Genomic DNA, 27,335 nt, shown 5'->3' on the forward strand with positions numbered 1-27,335 from the left:
TTTAATAGAAATTAAGAATCATCAGTATAGACCTATTGTTATATTTCTATGGGTTATCTCCATGCCTTTCAACTCAGACAAATCTTTTGTTTTTGTAAGGAAAACTCATTGCATGTATCAAGATTTTAAAGGGTACTTCTGAGCATTAAATTTTGCCTCCTATTCTCCGCACAGGCATGTTTTATGACCATTTAATTTTATTGAGTTCATTTTTCTTCTCCTTGATCTTAAAAGGGTATTATATTTCAGATTCTCAGCATCTCTCTTAGGTAGTATTGATTTATTATCCTTACTAATTGTCAGGTTTTTGATACTTAATTTCCCCCTACTCCCCACTGATACTAAAGTATTTGTGTTTTGCATTTCTTAGTAATTGTGATAGACTTAAGGTATTTTCCATTTCTAATAGATCTTTTAACGTATCACTTAATAACTTTTGCAATTAGGAAGTAGAAACTTCTAGAATGTTTCAAGATTAGAACAAGTTAAGGAAAGTCAATATAATATTATGGATGTTGTGGAAAATAGGCACACCTAGTTGTCTTTTGTTTCTTGAACTCTGCCCTTTTTTCATTAACTAAATCAAAGGCTATCTGGGCATCATTGCAGGTCACACTAATGAGGGTGTGGCAGCTTCTCGGAGATGGGTACTTTATGTCATCTATATCTCATCCACAAGGTACTTTAAACAAGATTTTGACTGGCATGATCTATAAATGGTACCCAAAACTCAAGGCTACAATAGGGCGTCCCATTTTATCATGTAAGCCCTTTGGCATCGTCTTCCTAAGGATGTTCATCATGTTCTCCTGTAAAATGGATTGAGGTAGTCAGGTACAGTCAACACTGAACTGAGACTCAGAAGCCTCAGGGTTGAGTCACAGCTTCCCCTCAAAGGGGCTGTGTACCTTTGGCCAAAGCACCCAACCTTTCAGGGCCTCATCGTGCCCCATGTCAGGAAACACTGTTAGACATGATGTCACTAAGCTCCTGCCAATGCAGAAACTCTGAGATTCTTTAGTTACCTCCACTGAAGAGTTATGTAGCAGAAGTTTGCATCTGGCTCACAAATAGTATTTTCATAACTTTAGTCGAAGAATCTACAGATTTGGGTCATGCTGGGGATTGTATAGGTTTTACTAAGAAAGAATCACTTAAGGCAGTACGTGAGCTGTAAGAGACCTGTATTCTATCCAGTAGATGATATCATAAAAAAACAGCTATGTAGTTTCTATCAGATAAGAATTTTTGGGTACATATGGTGATCATATGCTACCTATGAGATGTAAACACTTCAACTAAGTATTCTTGCTCTTGGAAAATAAAGCAGGTAGGTAGCTAAGCATATAAATATTATCTCACTGTAAGTTGAAAACAGACATCAAAATTTAAAAACATATTTAGAACTAACCTAGCCACTTATCAATTTAGTTCTCACATAAAACAATGTGATTCTGCCATATAGAACAGTCATTTGTTTTTTATTTTATTGTCAGACAAATCTCTACGTGTATAGACTTATGGGAACACCACCACTAACAACAACCACAACAAAAACACATTATCTGATTTTGGTTTTTATTTGTGCTAAATAGAATACCCTAAGTAGCATTAAGTGACTGGTTTTAATACTGCTTGTTACAAAAACCTTGACGTCCCAATTTGGCCAATGCTGTATCCTATCCATGCTTCTTTTACATTGTCTATTACATTCTAGTATCTTTTTTCACTTACCTGCTTTCCTCCCTCTTTCAACATGTAACACTAAAGGTTCCATGGAGGCAAATCTCACCTCTATTATTTTTGTTGTTGTCAATATAACTGACTAGAGAATTACAATATATACTTTAATCCCAGTAGGCAAATCTTTATTTTTGCCTTCAGATTCCTACAAACTTCACATTGGGCTACAAAAAAATGTTATATCCCAGGAGATATCTAGTATTATTACCACAACATGACCTGTGACTTTAATAGAGTCTTCTCAATAATATCTACCTTGTAGATATTATGTAGATGTAGTTGTAGGATAAAAATCCTGCCCTGAAAATATTCCACGGTTCTTGAGCCTCTATGATGTTTTCCCTTTTTCAAAGATATTTTTCTTTTTTAGAGAACTTCTCAATCCTGAGTAGTAGCTGCCTCCTTTTTAGTCCCTAAGTATCCAGGCAGGAGTTCCTTACAAAGTAATGAAACTGGGGTTTGAGTTGCAGGGATACTTCCTTCCCTTTCCCAAGTGGGAGCACAGCTGGAATGTTGGAATATTTCACACACAGAGAACACCTCTGATGAAAGGGTTTCTGGAAGGAGTGACCTGAGTGAAACCTTCAGATATGACCTGCATGAGAAATATTTGCCTTTCCTTTCTACCTGGAAAATTACACAGCTTATAAACTAAAATGCCACTACTTGATATACCTTCAATTATAAACAAAAGTGGTATAATTAGGCTTGAACTTGGCATCTCTGACATATCCCTATGAGGACACCAATTGCTTTACTCAATTATTTTTATAAGTATTATTCAGGAGAGAACTGCTTATTAATAAGTTAGTCTGAGGTGTGCAAATGACTTCAAAAACTGACTTCAAAAAGGTAAGTCACAAAAATGAAAAACATCCTGGTTCAGTAGCTACTACTTTAAATACACTCAGCATGGAAAAGAATGGTATGTAGTCTATTATTGCAGTTAGTACACATAATGACTTAGATTCCAACATCTTGTATAAAATCACCGTATTTTCTGTAGGAGAAAGTACTGACAAACAGGCCCAGAAAAACTTCAGTAATTTGCCAAAAGTTAGATGGCCACTGGATATTGTATATATAACCTATTATTCTCCCTAGAATGGGTACATCATAACAGGTTGGAAGGTGTCTCCCACAGAAAAAAACAGTACCTCTTACATAATATGTATCAATGAAAAATTTTAAATGAATGAGTGGATTTTGTTTCTAATGCATCTTTCTAACTAAGTCACTTCTCCATATTTCCCACTTACCAGCTAATACGCAACTTTAATGTGGTTTAGTGAGCTATGAAGCCAGCTTGATGGTTTAAAATGGAGACAACCAAGGAGTTGGATCTCAGGGATTTGGTCTGGAACTGCATGCTCGTTTCACCCCCTTACACTACAAAACATTTTACAGTTAACAAAGACATTTCACACGCATAACAAAAGTCCTAAAGGATAAACAGAAGGAACCTCATTTTACAAATAAACTTTAGGACATAAATGATTCATAAATGTACCCTAAGTGATACAGTTGTAATTTGAACCGAATATTACACGTCCAAAACTTTATCCACTCTTCCTGATTTGACTCCTTCTCTCAACTGGGCCAATGCCGTATCCCATCCATGCTTCTTTTGCAGGGTCTGTAACATTCCAGTATCTTTTTATATCTGCTTTCCTCTTTCTTTGAACGTGAGAGCCCTTTCTGGGAAGATACTCTATCTTAGTTTTCATTCTGGGAGAGTAAGTAGCACGGGTGCATATGTTTTAGCTTCTGAGGCACATTTATATTGCCAGAAAAAGGCCTATTCAGGTTACTTCAGTTCATTCAATTTACTGTAAGGACGTCCAAAGAAAAAAAGGAAGATGGGAAACCTTCTCATCAACTAGGCCACAGAGAGCATAGCACACCCAGGATACCAAACATCTCTCTGGGTTATTTCTGCTCCCTCAACTGCAGGTGCCTCTAACTCCCTTTTGCATGTACTCCACCATCATGGAAACTGGTTCAACAGTCTCCATTTTGTGTGATGCCTTTTAGCCAGGCCCTCAGACCAAACCACACCTTAGAATGGTGTGTGACCTACATAGGCTCCAAAATGGTGACTTTTATAGGCAAGGAATTTCTGCAATTATCCAGGAGCCCATAACTATTCTGCACAGTTTAATTGAGGTTCACACAGTTAGGCTACTGTGTGCAACTTAGGAAGACAATGGCATTTCGTGTTTCTTCCAAAACACCCATTCCCAGGTATGGAAAGTGAGGAGCCTCCTGACAGGGCTCACGATTTCATAGGGCCTGAGAATAAAACCCGCAGAGTTCCTGCAAGAACACCTATCCTTAAAGGGACAGGATTTGGAGAGCGTGGAGATTGGGACCCTCATCAGTAGAGCCAGCTGAGTAGCAAGCAGAAATACCAGATGTGTACCACCTCCAACAGGCACGATATAAGTTCTCCTAGATAAGAACCCGGGATCTAACGTTGCAACCTCCCGAAATTAAAAAACAAAAATGTAGGGGACAGCAAGAGGATGAAAAGGAGCTTCTACTCACAGATTCGCAGGGCAACCATGGATCATTGCTATCCTTCAGCTGAGCTGGGTTCTGTAAAGAGGACAAGAGCAAATAAAATAAACTCCAAACACTCCTTTTATCCCTTTAAACTGAGGACTAATCAGGTTGATGTGGCTAATTTCAAGTCTTTAAAAATGAGTGACTAGTACTTTTATATGACAGGGTGTGCTGTGAACATACCCTCTAAAGCACAAAAGAAAACTCTTTCACTTTTCTTCCTCTTTATGAACACACTGTGCATTTCCTGTGCCTATCACTTTCACACTTTTTATTCGTTTTAGATCAGACCCTGAAACAGAGAGAGGCTAGGAGATTTATCCAAGGTCACATAGCTGGTAAACAAAGTCAAGACACGTCCTCAGTTCTTCTGCCTCCAATGTGTCTAAACCACATTGCTTTTTATGAAGCTAAACTATAAGTTATTGCTACATATCCATTTTGAGACAGAAACTATTTGACTTAGAAATATACACAGATTTGGGGTGCCGGGGTGGCTCAGTCAGTTGAGTGTCTGACTCTTGATTTTGGCTCAGGTCATGATCTCACGGCCCATGAGTTCAAGCCCTGTGTCGGGCTCTGCACTGACAGCATGGAGCCTGCTTGGGATTTTCTCTCTCCTCTTTCTGCCTCTTTCTCTCTCTCTCTCTCTTTCTCTCTCTTTCAAAAACAAATAAATAAATAATTGAAAAAAGAAATATACACAGATTTCAGAAACTTGGTATCAGCCTAATTGCTGCTATAGCAATAATCTTCATTTGGGGTACACATATCCCTGAGATACATGATCATGCTTCTCATGTATCCCTGAGATACATGATCATACTTATACAGAGGGTATAAGTGCACAGATAGTTTTAAATGAATCATTCACTACATACTCAGCTTCCACATATATATTCTTTCCTTAAGTCAACATGATGAACATGTACCTGAACCTGAAGTATCAAGTTGACCTCTCCCAAATCTCCCTTTAAAAAAAGTCACACCTCTCACACATGGCAAATATTGCTAGGTTGCACTGCAATGGATTGCAAAAGTATCCGGGGCACTGAGCCAAGCGATAATTCAAAATATCCATATCAGAACTGAGAAAGAATTGACTCCAAAACTCATAGTGTCCTCTTACAAGTCATATGATCTTCAATTATTTATTTTCAACAATATTAAAAGCGGACCCAATAGGGTTGCCAGTGTATAGGTCATTATAAATCATTTTTAACGATAGATGAAACATTATTAAACATTCTCAAAAATTCAAAATACTGTAAAAACGTTACTCTCCATGGCAATGTTAATGTTCAAAATTGTCTGCTATTGCAAGATCACTTATAAGAACGCAATAAATCCAAAGATTTATTTTGGAAATATAAAGGAAGAAGATGAAAGTAAAATTTTGTTCTCTTAAATTTTACACATATATTCTATTTCTTCAAAGATTTTAAAATATTTTTAAACACTAAAGCCTCTGGCAGATTCATGATTAGCAATAAATTCCAGATCATCACTCAGCAAAAGTAAAATATCTATTGTGTCCTCCTTTTAGACCAGAACAAGACTTTCACTTACAACGTATATCTCCGTGTAACTTCCCATACCTGCACAATTTGAAGCACAAAAGGCTCCATAATGATCGATCTTACATTTTTCATCTAGTCTGTACATGTGGTAGAACTAATTTTATGAACACAAAACATTAAATAACAGACAGTGATAAATTACAAATATTATTTTGTCCTCCTTTTTTTTTGAAAATGTTCATTTTTTTTTTAATGTTTATTTGTTTTTGAAGGAAAGAGACAGAGTGTGAGTGGGGGAGGGGCAGAGAGAGAGGGAGACACAGAATCCGAAACAGGCTTCAGGCTCTGAGCTGTCAGCACAGAGCCCGACGCAGGGCTCGAACCCACAAACTGCAAGATCATGACCTGAGCCGAAGTTGGACGCTTAACTGACTGAGCCACCCAGGTGCCCCTGTCTTCCTTTGTTAAATCACCCAAGGATTTGCGAAGTAAACACAGATTACAAACAAAACCAACTTCTAGGTTTCAAACAAAGCTTATTATTTCATTTTTCTTAAATAGACCTGTAGCAAAAATCAAGTGTAATAAGACCTTAATCATACCACAGATCCAGCATATGGCCGTCTGTAGGAGGCAGTCCCCTCTAGCTGTTTTATCCTCAGGCCAATGTATTTGCAAGGAGTAGAGTTGAAGTCACTGCTCCCCAACTAGTTTTCTAATCTATCATCTGTCCATTTGTACAAAACCACAATTTAGTCACATTGACGCTAAAAGTCCTCTGGTGCCTTGGTGGCTCAGTCGGTTAAGCGTTCAACTTCGGCTGAGGGTATGATCTCATGGTTTGTGAGTTCCAGTCCCGTGTGGGGCTCTGTGCTGCACTAACAGCACAGAGTCTGCTTCAGATTCTCTGTCTCACTCTCCCTTTGCCCCTCCCCCGCTCACACACACACACACACACACACACACACACACACACACTCTCTCTCTCTCTCTCTCTCTCTCTCTCTCTTTCTCTCAAAAGTAAATAAGTAAACATTAAAAAAAAAGGTCCTATGGTGCAAATGCCTGATAAATGATTTTAGTCATTCTCTCAGGTGCTGCTAATCAAATAGTTATTTTCTCATGGAAATTCATCATACTTATAATTAGATCAGTGTTTTACAGATCAGGTAAAAAGTTGAAAAGAAATCTCACAAAATTACTTTTTAAGGCATGGGAAAGTCTAAGAAATCACTTAAAATTAGGGAGAGAAAATTCTCCATAAGATAAGGAACAAGCCCTGTAAGTCCCAGAAGTGTGTCTCCGTGCACGTGGAAGGTAGCCCACCCATTCAGAGGCTGCTCCAAGTTCAGTGCTTACCAAGAGCAGGGATAGTGAGTGACCACATGCATATCATGAACCAAAAGAAAAGATATCAAAAGCCACCATGAAATAATTTCTCTCAAAGAACTGGGTGGATTATTTCATACACCTGTGTCTCTGCATATATTTTTCCCTTTACATCTTCTACATTTTTTAGTAATGCCGCCCTCGATTTTTACAAGGCTTAATATCTTTATCAATTTTATAGTGATGGTCTATTCATTTCTACAACAAATACTTACTGCACGCCTAGTCACTGGGCATTCTGATAGGAGAGGGTAGGAACATGATCCCCAAAATCCCAACTTTCTTGGAACATGTAGAGTAGTGGACAGGTACAGATAACAGAGAAGTAAATGGTTAACTTTTCAAAATAACATCAGACACTGAAAAAGTGCTGGGAAGACTCTTACAGAGGAAGATGTAACAATGATGGATTTGACAACCATTGACAAAGGGTGGCCATGGATGCTGACTGAGCTTGGGGATGGGGGACTCGGGTATATCTCACTAAGAAAGAGACAGGGCCAGTGTTTTGAAAATCAGAAGGTTGATGGGATGCCTGGGGGGCTCAGTCAGTTGAGCGTCGGACTTTGGCTCAGGTCATGATTTCACAGCTTGTGGGTTCAAGCCCCGTGTTGGCTTCTGTGCTGACAGCTCAGAGCCTGGAGCCTACTTCAGATTCTGTGTCTCCCCCTCTCTCTGCCCCTCTCCCACTCATGCTCTCTCTCTCTCAAAAATAAGCATTAAAAATTTTTATTAAAAAAAAAGAAAGAAAGAAAATCAGAAGTTTGAGCCTTCCCAGCAGTGATTCAGTAACCTGAGACAAGGGAGCACTTGAGTCCTAGAACAGAGAGCATCAGGGACAGAGATAAAGGACAGAGCTGGGAGAAGGGCAGGGCCAAATCAGATAGAGCCTCTTTGCTATGAAGGCAGTCTAAATTCCATTCTAATGGCCATGGGAAGTTGCCTTGCAAGTTTGAAGCAAGGGAGTGACTCAATCCAATTTGTGGTATTTTTAAATTTTTCTTTTTAATTTTTAATTTTGAGAGAGGGGGGCGGGCACAGAGAGAAGGAGAGACAGACCATCAGTGCAGAGCCCGATGGGGGGCTCGAACCTGAGCTGAAATCAAGAGTCAGACACTTAACCAACTGTACCACCCAGGCACCCCAATCCAAATTATGTTTTATAAAAATTGCCTTGGCTATCATGTCATATTTTATTTGGCTCTTGCAAAAAAGTCTGTGATATGGTCCCTAAGCTATTTTACCTTATATACATAATATCAGATTTAAATAAGGTTTGTATTTGGTAACTTCTTCAAACTGTAGTACCCAATCTTAAGAGAATTGGGGATAACTAGTTAAGAGTCTTAACGAGAATAGATTTGGTACTCCTAAGGAGCATATCTAAAAGCTATACATTATACTCCACAATAAACATGTTTGTATAATAGTTTTCAGTGGAGATGCACTTAATCAGTTAACAATAAATAAGCTTCTATGCAAGCAAGAAAGCTTTTCCAACTTTTCTTTAAACGCAAGTGCAATGACATGATTGTCTATGTAGAAAATCGAAAAGAATTGACAAGACAATTCCTGGAACTAATAAGCAATTACAACAAGGTTGCAGGATACGAGGTTAATATACAAAAGCCAAATGCTTTTTAATATGCCAGCAATGAACAAGTGGAATTTGAAATTTAAAACACAGTACCATTTAAATTAATACCCCCCCAAATTAAACTGTTAGGTATCAATCTAACAAAATCTATACAAGGTATACATGAGAAATTCTAGAAAAATTAAATAGCTATTCCATGTTTAAGAGAGAGAGAAGAGAAGTGGAGGGAAGGGAGAAAATAGAGACAGGTGGGAAGCTGAAGATGAGGAATAAGAATCTCTTAACATGAGATGAGGGCTCACGTGCCTGGCTCACCAACCTTCCGGCATCCACCGAGGCAGTGCTTCCAGTTAACCTCCCGCTGGAGGACAGTGCTTGACAATCACGTATCAGAGTTTAACGTACAGCACTATCGGTTCTCTGTTTTCCAAATATCTCAATGACCTGAATGGAAGCTACCTACTAAAGTGATATATAAGGCAACCTTCGAAATATATGATGTCTTTATGTATTCATTGATGTGGAACTCTACCACAATAATCACTGAATGAAAAAAACAAATTACCAAATGGTGTTATTATAATATAATTCTCCTTTGGTCAAAAAAAAAATATTACAACTTATGTGAGTATGTGTTTTTGGAAGAAAAAAAAAAAGCCTGAAAGGAATTCTCCAAATATTAGCAGTGGCAATCTCCAAGTAGTGGGATTTAGTGGGATTTTTACTTGTCCTTACCCTCTTTCCAGAATCATCTAATTTTCTAACACCAAAAAACCTGACTCTCAAGGGACATTATTTAGTATGAAATAAAACATCCTTCACACCCAAATAAAACCATCTTCTATTAAATACTGAACTTCTTTTCTATGTCTAGATATGTTGCTGATATCTAGTAAAAGTACACGTGAGGGAGAAAGTGAATTAAGAAGAAACACGATGTCCTACTGCCAAATTTCTAATATGCATTTTTTCCCTTCCTGGGCTCAGGGGCCATTCCAAATCCCCACCATCCCCACCACACACCCATTCCCTCTTATCCCCCCCCCACCCACACACACACACATACCTGCAGATGTGCTCTGCACCCTGTCTACCTGTCCTAGTCTCTCTCCAGTCTCTCCCTATTTCACTCTGTTCCCTGACTCACCGGAGTTCACAATAGTACCTTATCATCACCCTGAATCTCCAGTCAGCCTTGGTAACAATCCCCAACCAGAGGACAGCCTTAACATTCTTTCTCTTCCCCGTTCCTAGGCTGTCAAGTTCTACTAAAAAAAAAATGCTCAAAACAGATGGCCTGCACATCATATTCTTGCTTCCTCATCTCAATTGTTCTTGAAACTCTTCATCAACTATGGACTAATAGTTGCTTGCCTCTGTTTCTAACCTTCTGTGCTCAAGTGTTCCCTAACATTTATGGCATGAGTTGGCTTCCTGTCACTTTCCCTCACCCTTCCCCATTCTTCTCACTCCAACCCCACAAAATTGTGGAACAGATATGTGCATAATTGTCCTCTAATTACACCTCAAAATGATTTATCTCTTCATTGAATTCTTCTGATCTTTTGTATCAAAGGAAGAAACAATCTACCTCATTACCAAGTCTTTTATTCACAGTTTTGATCCAGCCATTCCTATTCTCTTTTAATCACAACTGTAACTGTTCCTTGATTTCTTTCCTCTCCCTTTCTCCTTTTTCCTCCTAACACTTTTTCTCCACAGCCCCCTTCTCCTCTGCCTTTAGATCGTATATTTGGTCATGAATTCCCAACATTAAAAAAATATGCCTTTAGGTGGTTCAGTCAGTTAAGCATCCAACTCTTGATTTCAGCTCAGGTCATGATCTCTTGGTTCATGGGATGGAGCCTGCATTGGGCTCTGCGCTAACAGCTGACAGCACGGATTCTGTTTAGGATTCTCTCTCTCCTTCTCTCTCTGCTCCTCCTCCTCTCTCTCTCTCTCTCTCTCAAAATAAATAAACTTAAAAAATATATCTTGATCTAATTAACCCCTCAAACTACATCTTACCTCCCACATTTCTTTTATCTCCTAACTGAAAGTGTAATCTACAATTACTATTTCCACTTTCTCAATAACTCATTCCCTGACTCCCATGATTTGACATATGTCACCAGCAAAAGTTAGCAATGACCCATGACCTTCTTGGTTCCCATTCTCCTTTACCTTGTTATGCAAATTAACCATCAAATATTCCCTCTTTGTCTAACCTCTTATCATTCCACTCCAGAGATTCTGTTTCCTCTCTTCTTACTTCTCCACCTGCTTATCCAATCTCTCCTTTCTGAACTCAGCTTCCTCATCAACCCACCGCAACCACCACAATCACCACCACTTTGTAGCATTCTGACACTGAGAGAATCCGCTCTGCATCCACAGCCTGGTCCCCTGATGCTCTATTCCCTTGGGCTTTTGGAGCCCTCTGCTTTTAGACTTCTTCCTTCTGTACCCTGCACAGATATGAGCACTTCCCATAAAATTCTGTTCCTTGCCTACTTCACTTACCTTACACCATTTCATGTAGTAGCCTCATTTCCTTTAACTTCAAATAACACTCATGTTTGGATAAATTCTACTTCTTTAGCTTTTCTATCTCAAATTTTAGAATCACATTAAAAATTTACAAAAATAAAATGAACATCAGACACCCTCTCACTGCAGTGACATTCTCCTGCTGAATTTTCTGTTTCTATGACTAGCATGCCAATTGTCCATGAAAGCCAAGCTTACACCATCTGACCTTTCCCCTCCTGGCATCCCATGGTCCATAAGCCCTACCAGTTCTTTGGGAATGTTTCTATCTTCTCTCCTTTCCAGTGCCACTTCAACACTGATGTTGGTGTTCTAAGTATGCCTTACCTCAGCAATTGCTAATTCCTACATGTCTTGACTTCAAGTGCTTTTCCTTTACATTCCACCCTTTGTATCGATGCTGTGTATTACACACACTACTTTTGTCACTCTTACTCTCTTATCCAATGAAGTTCAAACTCCTTAATCTGCTACATAAAGCACTTCATGATATGTCTCCAAACTGAGATTCCAAACCTTGTTTCCCATGTCTCTTTACTACTACTTTCCAGCTAATAATATTATTTATCATTTCTGGAACATCCAAAAGTGTCCTGTGTTCATGTTTTACTCCAGCTGAAATTTTCCTTTTTATCAATTCTTCTTATCAAAGCAGCTTCATCCTTGAGAGCCCTTTCAGTCCCTAGTCTCCTACAAGTCCTTACCAAAATTCACTTTGATCACTTGAGCTGTCTGCTATACCCATCCATCAAGCCCATCGGTGCCTCCATTAAAGCATATATCCTAACCTGTCTTGCTGTAATTATGTGTTTTTTCTTCCCTAAAAGTGTAAAAGCCTTTGGAGGGCAAAGAGCCTGTATTATTCATTTTGTATTACCCATGCTTATTCTATATTATTAACAAAATGTGGATTTAAGAAATGAATTAACAAAAGAAGATTGTCAATGGTTTTATGACAGTTTCCTTTAAATTATGCACTTTTTGCTAATGTTGTACCTTCTATAACAGGTGGTGCTAGAAGTAAACAGCGAATTTATTGTTGAGGTAATGTATATTAAAACTGTTTTCTCAATTTAAATTGAAAGAAAAGTGGAATTTTGTAATGCATCGTATATCAAAAATCAGAATACTGAAATCATAATCACTTAGTAAAAGGTAAGAGAAAGAACCTCTGCCAAACTAAAATAGCAATGGCAAACCCATACTTCTAAATATCCATGTTTTCAGGCATAGTTTGTAACAACTCAATGTCATAGTAACTCCTATTTTCCAAACTGTATTAGTAGTTTATTCATACATTTCTCAACTTAAAGAAGCACAGTAATACATTAGAATGAGAAGATTTTTAGACAGTTACACCATTAAGAAAGACAACCAATGGTCAATTTCCTCCTTTCAGCGAGGGAAAGATATAAAAATTATATATATATGTGTATATATATATATATATACATATATATATATATATATATATATATATATATATATATATATTATATATGCCATCACAACTCAATAGAACAACAGAGCATCCGGTGCCATTAAGAGCGGGACTCAGGAAATAAAGTCCTCGATCTCTGGGAGGGCTTTATTTTCTTACAGTAGTTAAACTTTCATCATGATCAATCTCAAATCATTGAAGAAAATAAAATTACTTTTCTAATCTCTGTTGATGAAGAGATCTCTGGTACTTTTCAGGAAGTTGTATCAAAATGGGGGGAAAGTGTACGTGCTTTGGTTCTTGAAAGGATAAGCTCCATTCACAGGGAACGTTTCCTTCCCCAAAGTGGTAATTAAATGAAGCATTAGCTTCAACAAACATTATGATCATTTAGGCCTCAATAAGTATATTAGGAGTCACTTAAAAATTTATTTATATATATGTATATATGCATACATTTATGCATGTATACAAATATGTTTATGCATGTAGTAACATTTCTAAACTCTTCAATACTTTAAAATTCTTAGACTTCCTCCAACGATAGTAATATGACAAAGAGAAAAACATATAGCAAGCAGGGATAAATATGGACACCATTGAGAAGACACGTAGTTATCCATGGGATTATTGCAAGTACCATCAATTCAGTTAAAATATTCTTCTAATCCTACAATAATATATTTGGATGCTTAGCCAGAGTGATGTCCTTACCAAAAGAAAAGAAAAATCCCTTCCCTCTTTTAGGTGACCATACCCACCAGCACAATTTTCCTTTTGCAGAGGATGAACTCAATGGAACACCAGCAATCTTTTAAACTCTGGAGATCAGAAAGCCTGGTCAGAGCCCAAAGAGGGGTGAGGAAAGATTGAAAAAAAAAAAAAGAAAAAAACACAACATATTATCCAATATAACACATTATGAGCACGACACATAGCTAATGAAATTTGTTTCACTAGAATCATATAGTTACAAGTGAGATGATTCCAAAAGAAGTAGGTAGGCAAGTGACCAGGCTACACCCACCAAGGGTTTTGAATTAGTGAACACTTTCTTTGTTCCTCAAATTCAATACCTTTGCTTCTTCTGGGTGCACCTTACAATGTTGAATAAATGTCCTTACTAAGTAAAACCGTCCTAACACTGTATAAAATGTGAACTATTTTTGCATAAGGTGAAAGAATTAGACGTTGAAAATGGCACTACAAAATGGCAGACAGTCAGAAGACAAAAGCGGGAGTGGATCAAGTTTGCTGCTGCCTGTCGAGAAGGAGAGGACAACTCCAAGAGGAATCCGATTGCCAGAGTAAGTGAGGAAATGAACAGGAGTATGCGGTGCTGATAACACATGATTCGCAGGGCAGGAAAGCCCTCAGACATTTCGGGGATTTGCAGCCTTCACCACTCCACAGTGACTTAGGAAGAGGGGTGACAGGTAGTCATTTGCTCATGTTGCTGAGGCACTGTTTTGAATATTACCTTGTGGGAACTGATACAGAGCAGAGAGTCTTCGAGTGATCCTAGAAGAGAAACCTGGATCTCCAGCACAACTGGGCTTTATCTGTTCATTTGTGTCCTGCTTATCTGTCATAGGTACATGTTATAGAAAATTTATGCATGTAGTAATAATCTTCCAACTATCCCTCCCCCAGATCAAAGGTTTACAGTATTGATTAATTCTCTCCAAGAAAGGAAAGAAAGGAAGTATCAAAAGTTCCCACTAGATTCCTATATCCAGAATTAGGAGAGTCTTAAAAAGTATTCCAAATAATGGTAATTAAAAAGGAAGAAGAATGAAGGGAAGAACGTGTACTAAATTGATCCAAGAAGGATGGGATCCACGTTAGCAGTTTCACTAGGTCTTGGGAAGGGGCATCTTGGCCTTGCCCCACTAGTGAAACAGCAGAGCAGTCAACCAGAATTCTCTCCTTACAGCTTTACATTTATACATTGTTTGCATGTTTATATGAAGTTTTACCTATCTATAGTAAGCATCAGCAGTGAGTGATATTACAGATACAACCTCCACTCAAGAAGACATTATTCTCTGTCAGAGGAGTATTCCGATTTTTGGAAATTTTTGGAAAGATTTAAATTGTTATTGTTTCCTTTCAACTCACAGTTATAGCTTTGTTACTTCACTGTATGGCGTATTCTTTTCTTTTCATTTGCATTTGGGGATTTCCTGGATTTTCATCCAGATAAATAAGATCTCTGGAGTAGAGTGGAGCTACTCCAAGTTGTGTTTCCAGTTGTCTTTATTTAATTGTGGGTATTGGGTAACAAATCTTAGTATTTTACCGAATGTTCTCATCTTTAGTATACAGGTGAGATTCCAAAATTTAAACTATCTTTGTTCAAATTTATGAGCAATAGATATAAAACTATTAAAACAAAACTTACATGGCAGAATATTTGCCATAAACTCTATTTGGCAGATGAGTGATATGGTAGGTTTCAATTCATAAAATTATTCCCAGTATCTCAAAACACTGTATTTCTCTTGTGGTTTTCTTATCTATAATTTTGATTAAATCTCTAAAGTCTAGTCAGGGTACATATCAATATAACACGATCCTTCAATGAATACTAAAGATGGTGATTTCTTCTGTCAAACTCTTTATATGCAAAGAAAATCAGAGAATTGAACAATGTACCATTAATAATAGCAAATCTCCCATCAAGCATGTATGTGCCTTATGCCAGGCATTGGGGTGTGGTGTATATATGTTACCTCATACAATCCCCACAACAAACTTAGGATGTAAGGATGTAAGTGGTATTATCCCATTATAAGCTGGTGCTTGGCAAAGTTAAGTGAATTTTCCAAGGTCACACAGGCCTAAATCATGGTGCCTTGTTTGAATCCAAAGCCCATCTGGCTACAAAGCTATTCCCTTCTCATTCTATTACACGCCACGGTTCATTATCTGCTTTAAATAAGATCACAATCCTAACCATTTTCCTCATAGATCCGATCAGACTGTGAAGCGAACCAGAAGATTACATACCGCATCTCTGGGGTAGGAATTGATCGACCACCTTACGGAGTGTTCACCATTAATCCTCGGACTGGGGAAATTAACATCACTTCAGTGGTGGACAGAGAGATAACCCCACTTTTCTTGGTAAGTCACAGTAGTGTTTTAACTTATGCATATTATTTTTCTTCCCTATTTAAAACACAGTAAAGCTGAAGCCAAACAAAGGGGCCAAAGCAATGAAAAGAGTATGAAAACATAAGTTTATAGTTCAAGAGTGTTATATAGATATGCCATCAAATGTCTTGATAATGTTTAAATTAATAAACTTTAATCTGTCTGAATTCACTAAGCAAATTGTTTCTTTGCATATTTCCTGAAATAGTTTTGATCATGTTACTTAATTTCATTTGATAGAAAGAGACAGTTTTTCCCTCAACTCTCCACAGATCTATTGCCGGGCTCTGAATTCACGGGGTGAAGACTTAGAAAGACCTCTTGAGCTTAGAGTCAAAGTTATGGACATAAATGATAACCCTCCAGTTTTTACCCAAAATGTGTACACAGCCAGCATTGAAGAAAACAGTGATGCAAGTAAGTGGATGACACTACTTCTCCGCATTATTATCACGTCGATTTCTCTTGCTCAAAAGCTGTAGGAGACTGACACACAGGTAATTTAAAGATCAGAAAAAGTCAAACTTGTATTTTGAATAAGCCCCACAAGTTCTAACTTAAAACTGACCTAGAAAAGAAACCATATCTAAAATGCTACATATCCTCTTGTTTGTTTGTGGAGGATCCTTGTACATGTCATTTAGCAGGAGCTTAGCGCCTTCCTTAAAGATTATTACTGGTTCATGATTAACTTCAACCAAATGAGTTAACTGAAAAAGAAACCATGGATGCTTTCCATGCATGGAAAAGGTCTCTATGCTGACCTATCCCTCAAATTGTGGGCTGAAGCGCATCAGAGAGTGACGGAGGGTGCATCTCCGACGGTCGCCATCAGGTCGGTCACAAAGGGTAATCTCTGGTTCTTCACAGTCTACACGGCAAGCCACATTACATTCTCTCTCTCTTTTTTTTTTCACTTTTTCCATCCTGTTTAATTCCATCTCCAGCTCCAATACTCTCTTCTCCTTCTTTCTATCCCTTCTCCTGAATGTCTTTCCTTTCTATGTTTTTCCTATGTTGGTACTTTCCTTTGTTCTCCCCTCCCTTGCCTTCTGACGCTTGCTTTCCCCAATCCTCTAATATTCCTTTTTCTTTCATATCTATGTCTGCACGTGTATCTCGAAATTAAATTTGAAAAAGGGAATATAAAAAAGGAATTTCAGAAAGAAAGACATATAGAAAGCAAACTAGAGGTACTAATGGACAGTCAAAGAAAGAAGGATGGAGAAGTTTGGAGGAAAAGAGGAAAGAGGCAGGAAGTACTGGAGGAGAGAAAGAAGAGGTAAAAAGGCAGGAGTCAAGAGGGGGTGCCTGGAGAACTTCTTCAGAGTCCCCAAAAGAATGATGTGGAAAATAAGAAACACAAAATGCTTTATAGCATAGGAGAAGAGGACATACAGAAGTAAAGTGAAGGTTTTGCCCCAGAGGGTCTCCAAAGCCCATCATTGTTTCATCACTAACATACTTCAGCATAACTTGGTGAAGGGAGGAAAGGTGACGCCCGCCTCCAAACCGACACCCAAGTCCACGTCTACGTCCACGTCCACTTGGTGGCTGATTAGCAGTTTTATTAATGCTCCCTCAAGTGAGGAGAGTGAACCACAGGGTCAGGGCATATTTTCATAGACTATGAACTCCATGAAACCTGGCTTTTTTATTCAAGGGGTGCCTGGTTCTCTGTACTAGTTTTTCACTTTGAAAACTGGTTGGGAAGCAGAAAAACATCAGGGACCAGCCAGCTCTGGAAAATCTGTCCTAGGGGCTAATGTCCTTGGGGATTGTCTAGGATGCTGGCTCTTTGTTCCTATGAATAATCAACAATTTTTTCTATTCCTGTGGACAAATCTTCTTTTCAATAGTTATATGTTTTTGACTATTCAGTAAAGTGCTATCATCCTCCAAGGCAACCAATAATAATTCTCCATTTTCTGGATGAATGAAAATAAAGAATATAGGTGATCAATTAATAATCTTAACATTGAATTTAATTAAGCTATAATCTTTCTATTTTTTAAGTTTATTTATTTATTTTGAGAGAGACAAAGTCAGTGGGGGAGGGGCAGAGAGAAAGGGAGAGAAAAAATCCCAAGGCTCCACATTGTCAGCACGGAGCCCAATCTGGGACTCAAACCCACAAACTGTGATATCATGACCTGAGCTGAAATCAAGAGTCAAATGCTTAACTGATTGAGACACCCAGGTGTCCCAAGCTATAATCTTTCTTACTTAAGCATTTTAAATTAATGTCACAAGACCACTGTAAACACAAATTGACAAAATCAGTTTTTCAGATTTATGATAAAGGCTATGGAACTTCTTTTTCATACATTAACAATTACTCTAGTTTGCTCCTGATTTACCATTTAGTCACTTAAGGAGTGTAAGTACTTTATATACTAAAGGATTTTATAGAGCAAACCGCCATTCCATTATTTTTACAATTAGTGGTGTAGTTTGAAATTATGGTAATACATTCTTGTGGAAAACTAAAACAGAAAATTCAGGGAAGGCCAACCACTCTTTCTTCCTATGCCTGATGATTTGCTGAACTGATCCCAGCAGAGTCCCAAACATTCTTCACCTCCATCTTCATTTCTAGACACACTGGTTGTAAAGTTAAGTGCCACAGATGCAGACGAAGACAATCATCTGAATTCTAAAATAGCCTATAAGATCATCTCTCAAGAGCCAGCAGGGGCACCAATGTTCATCCTGAACAGGTACACTGGAGAAGTCCGCACGATGTCCAGTTTCCTTGACAGAGAGGTAAAGCCTTCTATGAATGAATGATAAGAAATAAAGAACTCAATTTTCAAAAGGCAAAGATGAAATGATCCAAGTATGCCTTTCCTCCAGTGTAAAGGAGGGAAGGAAAAATAATCTAACCGTGACTTTTGAATGAAAATTATAAGAAGAAAAAAATCATATTAAAATACTACATAAAATTATAAAAGGAAATTAGGGGAACAATTTCAGAATGTGTCATGTTTCATTCAACACGTGGTCTAAGGCTTACAATTCTTTTTCATTTTAAGCAACACAGTATGTATAATCTTGTGGTAAGGGGCTCAGATCGAGACGGAGCTGCAGACGGACTGTCTTCTGAGTGCGACTGTAGAATCAAGGTTTTAGATGTCAATGATAACTTCCCCACTTTGGAGAAAACTTCCGTAAGTTGTTATTTTTATAATCCTTTTCCCGTAAGTGTCAGTAACTGATTTGCTTTCCTGCTAGTTTGTGAGCCTGGTTCTGTTACGTGTGTGGATGGACTCAGCTTTGCTGTGTAAACCTTGGAACTTATTAAGTATAATAATAATATACCTCATACAGTCAATAATATTGGACTCACGTTGTATGGTGACAGATGGTAACTAGACTTATTATGGTGATCATTTCACATTATACATAGACATGGATTTACTATGTTGTATGCCAAACGAAAATGATACTGTATCTCAATCATATTTCATTACAAAATAGTAATACACCTTAATAGTGCATGCTTGCCTTTAAGTCACTATTCTGTACAACCTGCATCTATGAAAGCAGCAGACCAACTCCTCCATACTCTCTACTTAAAGAAATGTGGGTTTTATTAACCTGATGCTGGGAATCATGTAACAATACTGATGTATCTTTATAGGATTAATTCTACAGGAGTCCCAAACATTTCCCACTTTCATCTTCATTTTAGGCACAAAGAAGCATAACATTGAAAATAGCAAAGCCAAATCTGGCTCGCCACCTATTTTGGTTAAAAAAAAAAAAATGTTTTATCGGACCACAACTTGACTCATCCCTTTATATGCTGTCTGCGGCTGCTTTGATCTTACAGCAGCAGAAGTGCCTAGTTGTAGCTGAACTCTCTGGCCCACAAAGCCTAAGATAATGTCATCTGACCCCTCACAGGAAAAGGAGGGACTAACTTCCGGAAAATTAAAAATAAGCAAGGAAAATAAAATAAAGTGCCAGTTTGACTTTGACTTCACACACAGCACAAGAAAATCAGTTTTATTATCTTATATTCCTATTCTTACATTTGTAATTGAAATGTGTGGCCTTTAATAATGTTGCAAAAATTATTGACATAGTTTGTTGTTAGTATCTTAAGTGATAATTATGTATTAGTAAATATCTTTCCTCCTTTGAAACTTTATTGATTATAAAATTGATCCATGTCTTTTCAGTACTCAGCAAGTATTGAAGAGAATTGTCTAAATTCAGAGCTGATACGATTACAAGCAATTGATCTTGATGAAGAAGGCACCGATAATTGGCTGGCAAAATATTTAATTCTCTCCGGAAATGATGGGAATTGGTTCGATATTCAAACGGACCCACGAACCAATGAGGGCATTTTGAAAGTCGTCAAGGTACAGTTTGGGACCTGCAGTATTTTCTTCTTTTTTTAAAGTTTATTTAGTTATTTTGAGGTGGGGTGGAGCAGAGAGACACAGGAGAGAGAGAATCCCAAGCAGGCTTCATGCTGCCAGCATGAACTCCACAAGGGGTCTGATCCCACCAATCGTGAGATCAAGAGTCAGATGTTAACTAACTGAACCACCCAGGCGCCCCTGCAGTATTTTCTTCTAAAGAAGTTTTAATTTCCTCTTCCAGACAGAATCTTGCTACCAAAAAAACACTCTATAACCTTGAACACTACTTATGTGACTAGTGCCCTAAGTTAGCTCATTATGTCGGTCTGAGCCTTCCAGCTCAGCAACACGCTCTTTGTTACCAAGAGAAGTAAGAATTAAGGAGGCTGTTTTGTTCTCACAGTGCCCAATATCTAGTTAAGAAAACAAGGCATGTACTCCTGAATTAGATAATAAGATGAGTTAAAAACAAAGAAGTGCTTGTACAGATGTTATCATGTTAAACATAATTAATGGCTGAAAGGGTGAAACATGAAATAATTTCTAAGAGGTGAGGTCTTTCTGAGTTGGGTTTGTCTGAAAAGGTTTCATGCAGAGAAGACGGTGTAAGCAAGACCTTACAACTGAGATTGCTAATGTGAGAGCTGAAATGAGCAAACAAGTTGAGGGGAGGAAAAGGAAAGCATGCTCAGGACACCACGAGCAATTTGGGGGGCTGTATCAGATATTCATGGAGGGAAATAATGAGATGCAAGAGTGAAGATGATGATTAGAGTTGGGTCTGCTGAAAACCTTGAATACTGGAATGTAGGGCTTGACTTTTTCCTACCGATTAATTTTTCTTAAACTACTTTATGATTTATGGAGCAATAAATCTAATCTGTCTTATGGACAGCAATAAAATCTAAAACTACAAATAAGAAACAACTAAAACTACAAACCAATAAGATTTAAATTAACATTGATGTGATCGGGGAACTTAATTTTTTCCTTCAGCAAAATCAGTACAAACAACATAAACAGAACTCATAGTTACGAAAGTATATACTGATAGACACATGCACACATTTAATTTGGTACATAGTGACCTGTAATTATTTCATTCCGTTACTACTTTTCCTTATGCCATTTGCCGTATATCAGGAAGCCATTTAGCCTCCCTCTAATGCAAACATATCATTTCTCTATACAGTCCTTCTGTTCTGTTTGCAATTTTCTAGAGCAACTGAAGTATTGCTACTTTACCACAAAACACTAGCACTGAAATCATGCAGTGTATTAATTTATGAGGTTGTAATCAAAATTATGGAAAATGTCTATGTATACTTTCTAAGACTGTCATTCAAATGAACCCACAAAATTTCAAAATTTCTTAAGAGAACACAAGGACTCGAAGAATATACCAGAGCTTTCCTGTTTGAGAAACATTGCTTGAGGCCACAGGTCAGCAGACTATAGCCCATGGGCTATAGTCGCTTTTTGCACATAAAATGTTATTAAAAAACAACCACACTCATTCACTCATTCACTATTTTCTATGGCTGTTTCCACACTCGAATGGCTGAGTTGAATGTTTAAGACAAAAACTGTATATGACCTCCAAAGCCTAAACTATTTACTCTCTGCTCTTAACCAAAAAAACTTTACTAATCCCTACTTATAGGCCAAGAAAAGTTTTGGGATTTTTTTTCAATAGCAGTCACACTATGAGCTCAACTCTGGAAAGAATAAAATTAAGAAAATAATTATTATATTAATTGAGTCCTAAGGTTATAAGAACCTGATTTAAGACAATAGCAGTAAAAATGGAAATGAGGGAACAAGAAAAACAGCCATTGCCAAATTAACATAGATAAGGAAAAGAGAGACAAAAGGTTACTTACCATCTTATCAAATTCTGAATATTTAGTCAAGTTTGTTTTCAGGGACAGAATTTGTTCAACCTTGCATCTCAGTTAAAAATCAAGATCTAGGGGCGCCTGGGTGGCACAGTCGGTTAAGCGTCCGACTTCAGCCAGGTCACGATCTCGCGGTCCATGAGTTCGAGCCCCGCGTCAGGCTCTGGGCTGATGGCTCAGAGCCTGGAGCCTGTTTCCGATTCTGTGTCTCCTTCTCTCTCTGCCCCTCCCCCCGTTCATGCTCTGTCTCTTTCTGTCCCAAAAAAAATAAATAAAACGTTGAAAAAAAAAATAAAGATCTAGACATGTCAGATAATTCTTACCCATCTTCTTACCATCTTAATCATTGACTTAGCTTCTTATCTTATAGCATGTCACTGTTCTTTGCTTTTGGTCTGTCTCTGAAACTACTAAAAGACATAGTAAGAGCTTTGCATATAAACAACTTGATCTAAATATCTTTCCATTCCTAGCATCCGGCCCAGTGTTCAGAAGATAGTAGAAACTCACAAAAAAATTGAGGATGGTGAGGCTCTCACCCAAATGCGAGTCACCAAGCTTGACTGTATAATTCATAATTTCTAAAAAATTATAAAACTGAAAAAGAAGACATGTTCAGAATGCGGGCAATGCACTATTACTTACGTAATGTGTCTTCTGTGAGAGCTAAAGAGTTTTGGGTTTCTTAAATATACTCAGTTCATCACACACACACACACACACACACACACACACACACACACACACAACTACGGGAAATTCAAGTTCATGAAAAATTGGTCAAGACAGTATTAGATGTTATGCAGTGTCTATCTTTCTTTCCTGGATGATAACTTCTCAAGTCCATTAAAGAAAGCAGAAGGGCTTTCACCTGGGTGACTCAGTTGGTTCAGCGTCTGACTTCAGTTTAGGTCATGATCTCACAGTTTGTGAGTTTGAGCCCAGCGTCGGGCTCCGTGCTAACAGCTCAGAACCTGGAGCCTGCTTCCGATTCTGTGTCTGCCTCTATCTCTGCCCCTCCCCACTGCTCCCACTCTGTCTCTCTCTCTCAAAAATAAATTAACATTAAAAAATAATTTTAAAAAAAGAAAGCAGGAAAAGTATGTTTAAAAACATCAAAATAATATGGAAAGGCTAATTAAAATGATATTTAAAGCCTCAGTATGTATTTCAGGACTTAGCCACAACTATGTATTTAGAGAACATATGTGTCAAGTTCCAGAATTTGGCATTTGGAACAAGGTCACTAATGTCCTGTACCCTCTCCATTTTCACTCAAGCTGCTATTTAACCTCATGGAAACTGGCCTCTTAGTCATGGGCTTTTGACTGAGCTTTCTATAACCCTTTTCTTAGTCTAAGGATTGAGAACTGCTATGTGTTAGAGATATGAAGGTGACTAAGACATGGTCCTTGTTCTCAGGGAACTTGTAGTTTAACAAGAGAAAATCTTTTAGAAGGTAAAAAAAATCTCTCTTGTCAATAACTTCTTTTCACTATTTATCAATACATGTATACAGAAATACTAACAAATGACATGTGTGTGTGTGTATACACATTCACTTCAACACTGAGAAGACAAGCAAAATATTACAATTGGAATTCTAATAAAGAAATATTGCTTCTCTATTTTTATAATAATTTTAATTAATGTTTATTAAGCAGTCACTAAACACCAGCTAGTCAGTCATACTGTGTATACAGAGGTTTTAAAACCATCACAACTCTGGGAGAAAAATATTTTGATTCTTTTTTTTTTGTTTGTTTTTCAACGTTTATTTATTTTTGGGACAGAGAGAGACAGAGCATGAACGGGGGAGGGGCAGAGAGAGAGAGGGAGACACAGAATCGGAAACAGGCTCCAGGCTCTGAGCCATCAGCCCAGAGCCTGACGTGGGGCTCGAACTCCCGGACCGCGAGATCGTGACCTGGCTGAAGTCGGACGCTTAACCGACTGCGCCACCCAGGCGCCCCATATTTTGATTCTTTTTTTATAGAAAGTGAAACAAAATCAAAAGAGCAAAACTAACTTGCCTTAAGTTCAGCCAGGTGGCAAATGACAAAGACAAGATCCAACCAGAGCTCTCTGATTCCAAAGTCATACTTAACTGCCCCCTCCGTGCCTCCCCGTGTAATCCGGGGCCAGTCAAACAAGTTTGAAGCAAGAACTAGTACCTTCAGACATCTCCCTCTGTTCACCTCTGTGCCCCTTCCCAACTGGATGTGCCCTGCTCATGTCATCCAGACACATTTCCACCAGAAAATGTCAATTCCTAGAAAGGAGAATACACACCCTGGTAGATATTTAACAATTCCCTCATGGGGAATTGCCATGGAAAAACTGCCTGTTTTGTATACATACTGCTGATCTACCTTTTTCCATACTTAATTCTAAAATGAACCAGCATCCCCTCTGAGAAATAGCAGGGTCATGTTGACCTAAACCAAAACCCAAACCAAACATACAAAATGGCATGGGAGACTCTAACAGCTTAACTTCTTTGGGGCGCCTGGGTGGCTCAGTCGGTTGAGCGTCCAACTTCGGCTCAGGTCATGACCTCATGGTCGGTGGGTTCGAGCCGCATCGGACTCTGTGCTGACAGCTCGGAGCCTGGAGCCTGCTTCGGATTCTGTGTCTCCCTCTCTCTGCCCCTCCCCAACTCATGCTCTGTCTCTCTCTCTGTGTCAAAAATAAATAAGCATTTAAAAATTTTAAATTTTAAAAATTAAAAAATTTTTTTAAATAGCAAAAAAACCTGCCAGAAGCCAAATCTATTTCTGGATGGGTCATCTTCATTCTGAGCCCTTCCTGAGCCCCCTGTAGACTAAGACTAGCTCCACCCTTTTAACACATATCAGCATATCCTTTATGAGTATTCTTCAGTCAGGTCTTCAACCACAGAAACTTGATTCGTTCCAGCCTCTCTCTTCTAACTCCAAGCAGAGACTCGTAGTTGTTTTTATTGCTTTTTGCACAACCCTGACCTCTGCGCAATCGAAAAACTCTTGATAAAAGATCCCATTTGCAAAGAATATTAGAGAAGCTTTCTGTCTTTCCTCTGCTTTTTATCTTCCTTACTGGAGGGAAGATTAGCCCCCCAACCAATTTCCTCACACCATATTCTGTGAACATCTGTAATTGACACAACATTATACACATATTAATATTCTCCCCTACCCTCTATTCAAAAGGGAGAGAACTATTCTAACAAAGAGCGCATACGTGTGTATGCACCAAAAACTCCAAGAGATTTCTCTACCTGAAAAAAAGAATCTCAGATTTTTCATTTGTTTAAAGACAGTGTGGAATTCTAGAAAATAAAAACTGAGTTGTAGAAGACAGGTCTCTTCTGGTTGAAAATCTATTTTTGAGAACACCATTCATAGTCAGCTCTGTGCTAGGCATTGTGTGGACCAGGGAGGGGACAGATGTACAGAAGACTCAAAATCCCAAAACTGAAGGATTTGAGCTGAAATGTAAGTAAATCATAGTGAGCCAGTCCCAAATAAGGACCTAACTGAATTCCTGTGACTATTTCCATCTTATTAGCTCTTGTGAAGAAATTAACTAAAATTTACTGAGAAAATATTTATGATATCATAGAATTTCCTTGAGAAGTAGAGATTTACCTCAGGGTCTTATTGATGGCATTGTTATGTCAACTACTGTTGTTGGCAAATGTGATATAAGGGATGCTACATTATCTTCCGGAACACTTCTAAACAGTCTTTGTCCAGGACTCCCTTTTTCACAACTGCTTTTTCACTTGTTGTATAAGAGGGAACTCTTCCAACTGAAAATCCATTTTTTTAGTACACAATTCACAGTCAGCTTTATGCTGAATTGTTGGTGGTGACTTTTCATGTCACCACATCAATCATTCGGGATCAAAAGATTCCATTCACCTTTTATTCAAACAACCCATTTTAAAGGTGACTTTTCTCTGGGAAAGCTATTTGCTTATTTGAATGTGCCCTGTGAAGAAATCTTCTTGTCCACCAGACCCAGCACAATTAAATTATAGTTTAGGGCTGCATATAATAATCATGAATTCTCCTTTAGAAGTTGTTTGCCTCATTTTTTTTTTAATTACATGTTCAACTATACTAATAAAGCTCCCTTATTCTGCTGATTTCAAGAGCTTCTTAGATGTGAATTCTACAAAGAAAACCTGGGTCCTATTTATTCATTCACCAGTTGTGAACATTTTTTTATTTCATTCTAAGTTTATTTTTCATTTTTCTCATTTGGAAAGAAATCATTTTTGACTTCAGGGTTTTTATATAAGAAGTCTGAGTCCAACCTAAGTCACAGGCCCAAATGACCTGTGTAGGTATAAATGACCTATATACCTGCTTATGCCGATAAAGGGAATAAAATGTCTGAAGTGTCTAATGCAGTAATTAATAAAGTTTTATCAATTCAAAATCTGAATAACATAACTCCTGGAATTCACTCTAGCATGTTGCTTTCTTATCATGGCTACTTATTCTACCAAAAGAGAGCTCTTTTGTCTTTTCAGAGTTTTTTACTTTCTATCATTTCAGATGCTGGATTATGAACAAATGCCTAATATTCATCTTAGTATCGGAGTTAAAAATCAAGCTGAATTTCACCACTCAGTTGCTTCTCAATTCCGAATGCACTCAACCCCTGTGAGAATTCAGGTTGTTAATGTGAGAGAAGGACCCACATTTCATCCAAATTCCATGACCTTCAGTATTCGAGAAGGAATAAAAGGAAATTCCTTATTGAATTATGTGCTTGGCACATATACAGCTATAGATATGGACACGGGGAATCCTGCAACAAATGTCAGGTACCACAAATACTGTGCTCATATCAAAGTGATAAAATGTGGTTTTGTCCAGTGTTAGTTCATATAGAATGTACTAGTGTATGTGGGTTGAAATACATCTTGAGTTTTGCAATATGGACTCCAAAAGGTTAGAATGGTAATTGTGTACAGGGAGCAACTATAAGGTCAAAGAACTACTAGAAGATTCTGACTCCCTGAGTCTCTCTGATCTTTTTGTGGCCAGTTGTTACCACCCTGGCCCCAGGCTGAGTAAGCCATATTGTAAACTATAAGACCTC

General features: G+C 38.0%; 2 protein-coding genes across 3 annotated transcripts in view; one reads left to right on the top strand and one right to left on the bottom strand.

Annotated features, from left to right (window-relative positions):
- DSC1 (desmocollin 1) overlaps positions 1 to 27,335 on the bottom strand; it is a 357,596-nt gene that overhangs the window by 236,256 nt on the left and 94,005 nt on the right. For both annotated transcript variants that reach the window (XM_045458571.1, XM_045458574.1), the window contains one exon: positions 4,291 to 4,341. In XM_045458571.1, coding sequence (XP_045314527.1) covers positions 4,291 to 4,341 — 51 coding nt within the window. The remainder of the gene's footprint in view (positions 1 to 4,290; positions 4,342 to 27,335) is intronic.
- DSG4 (desmoglein 4) overlaps positions 1 to 27,335 on the top strand; it is a 47,512-nt gene that overhangs the window by 2,267 nt on the left and 17,910 nt on the right. The window contains exons 2-9 of the mRNA XM_045458569.1: positions 12,373 to 12,408; positions 13,981 to 14,112; positions 15,779 to 15,934; positions 16,237 to 16,381; positions 18,564 to 18,730; positions 19,000 to 19,134; positions 20,152 to 20,337; positions 26,786 to 27,057. Coding sequence (XP_045314525.1) covers positions 12,373 to 12,408; positions 13,981 to 14,112; positions 15,779 to 15,934; positions 16,237 to 16,381; positions 18,564 to 18,730; positions 19,000 to 19,134; positions 20,152 to 20,337; positions 26,786 to 27,057 — 1,229 coding nt within the window. The remainder of the gene's footprint in view (positions 1 to 12,372; positions 12,409 to 13,980; positions 14,113 to 15,778; positions 15,935 to 16,236; positions 16,382 to 18,563; positions 18,731 to 18,999; positions 19,135 to 20,151; positions 20,338 to 26,785; positions 27,058 to 27,335) is intronic.

The sequence above is a fragment of the Leopardus geoffroyi genome, chromosome D3 (genome assembly GCF_018350155.1).
Source record: "Leopardus geoffroyi isolate Oge1 chromosome D3, O.geoffroyi_Oge1_pat1.0, whole genome shotgun sequence".
NCBI lineage: Eukaryota > Metazoa > Chordata > Mammalia > Carnivora > Felidae > Leopardus > Leopardus geoffroyi.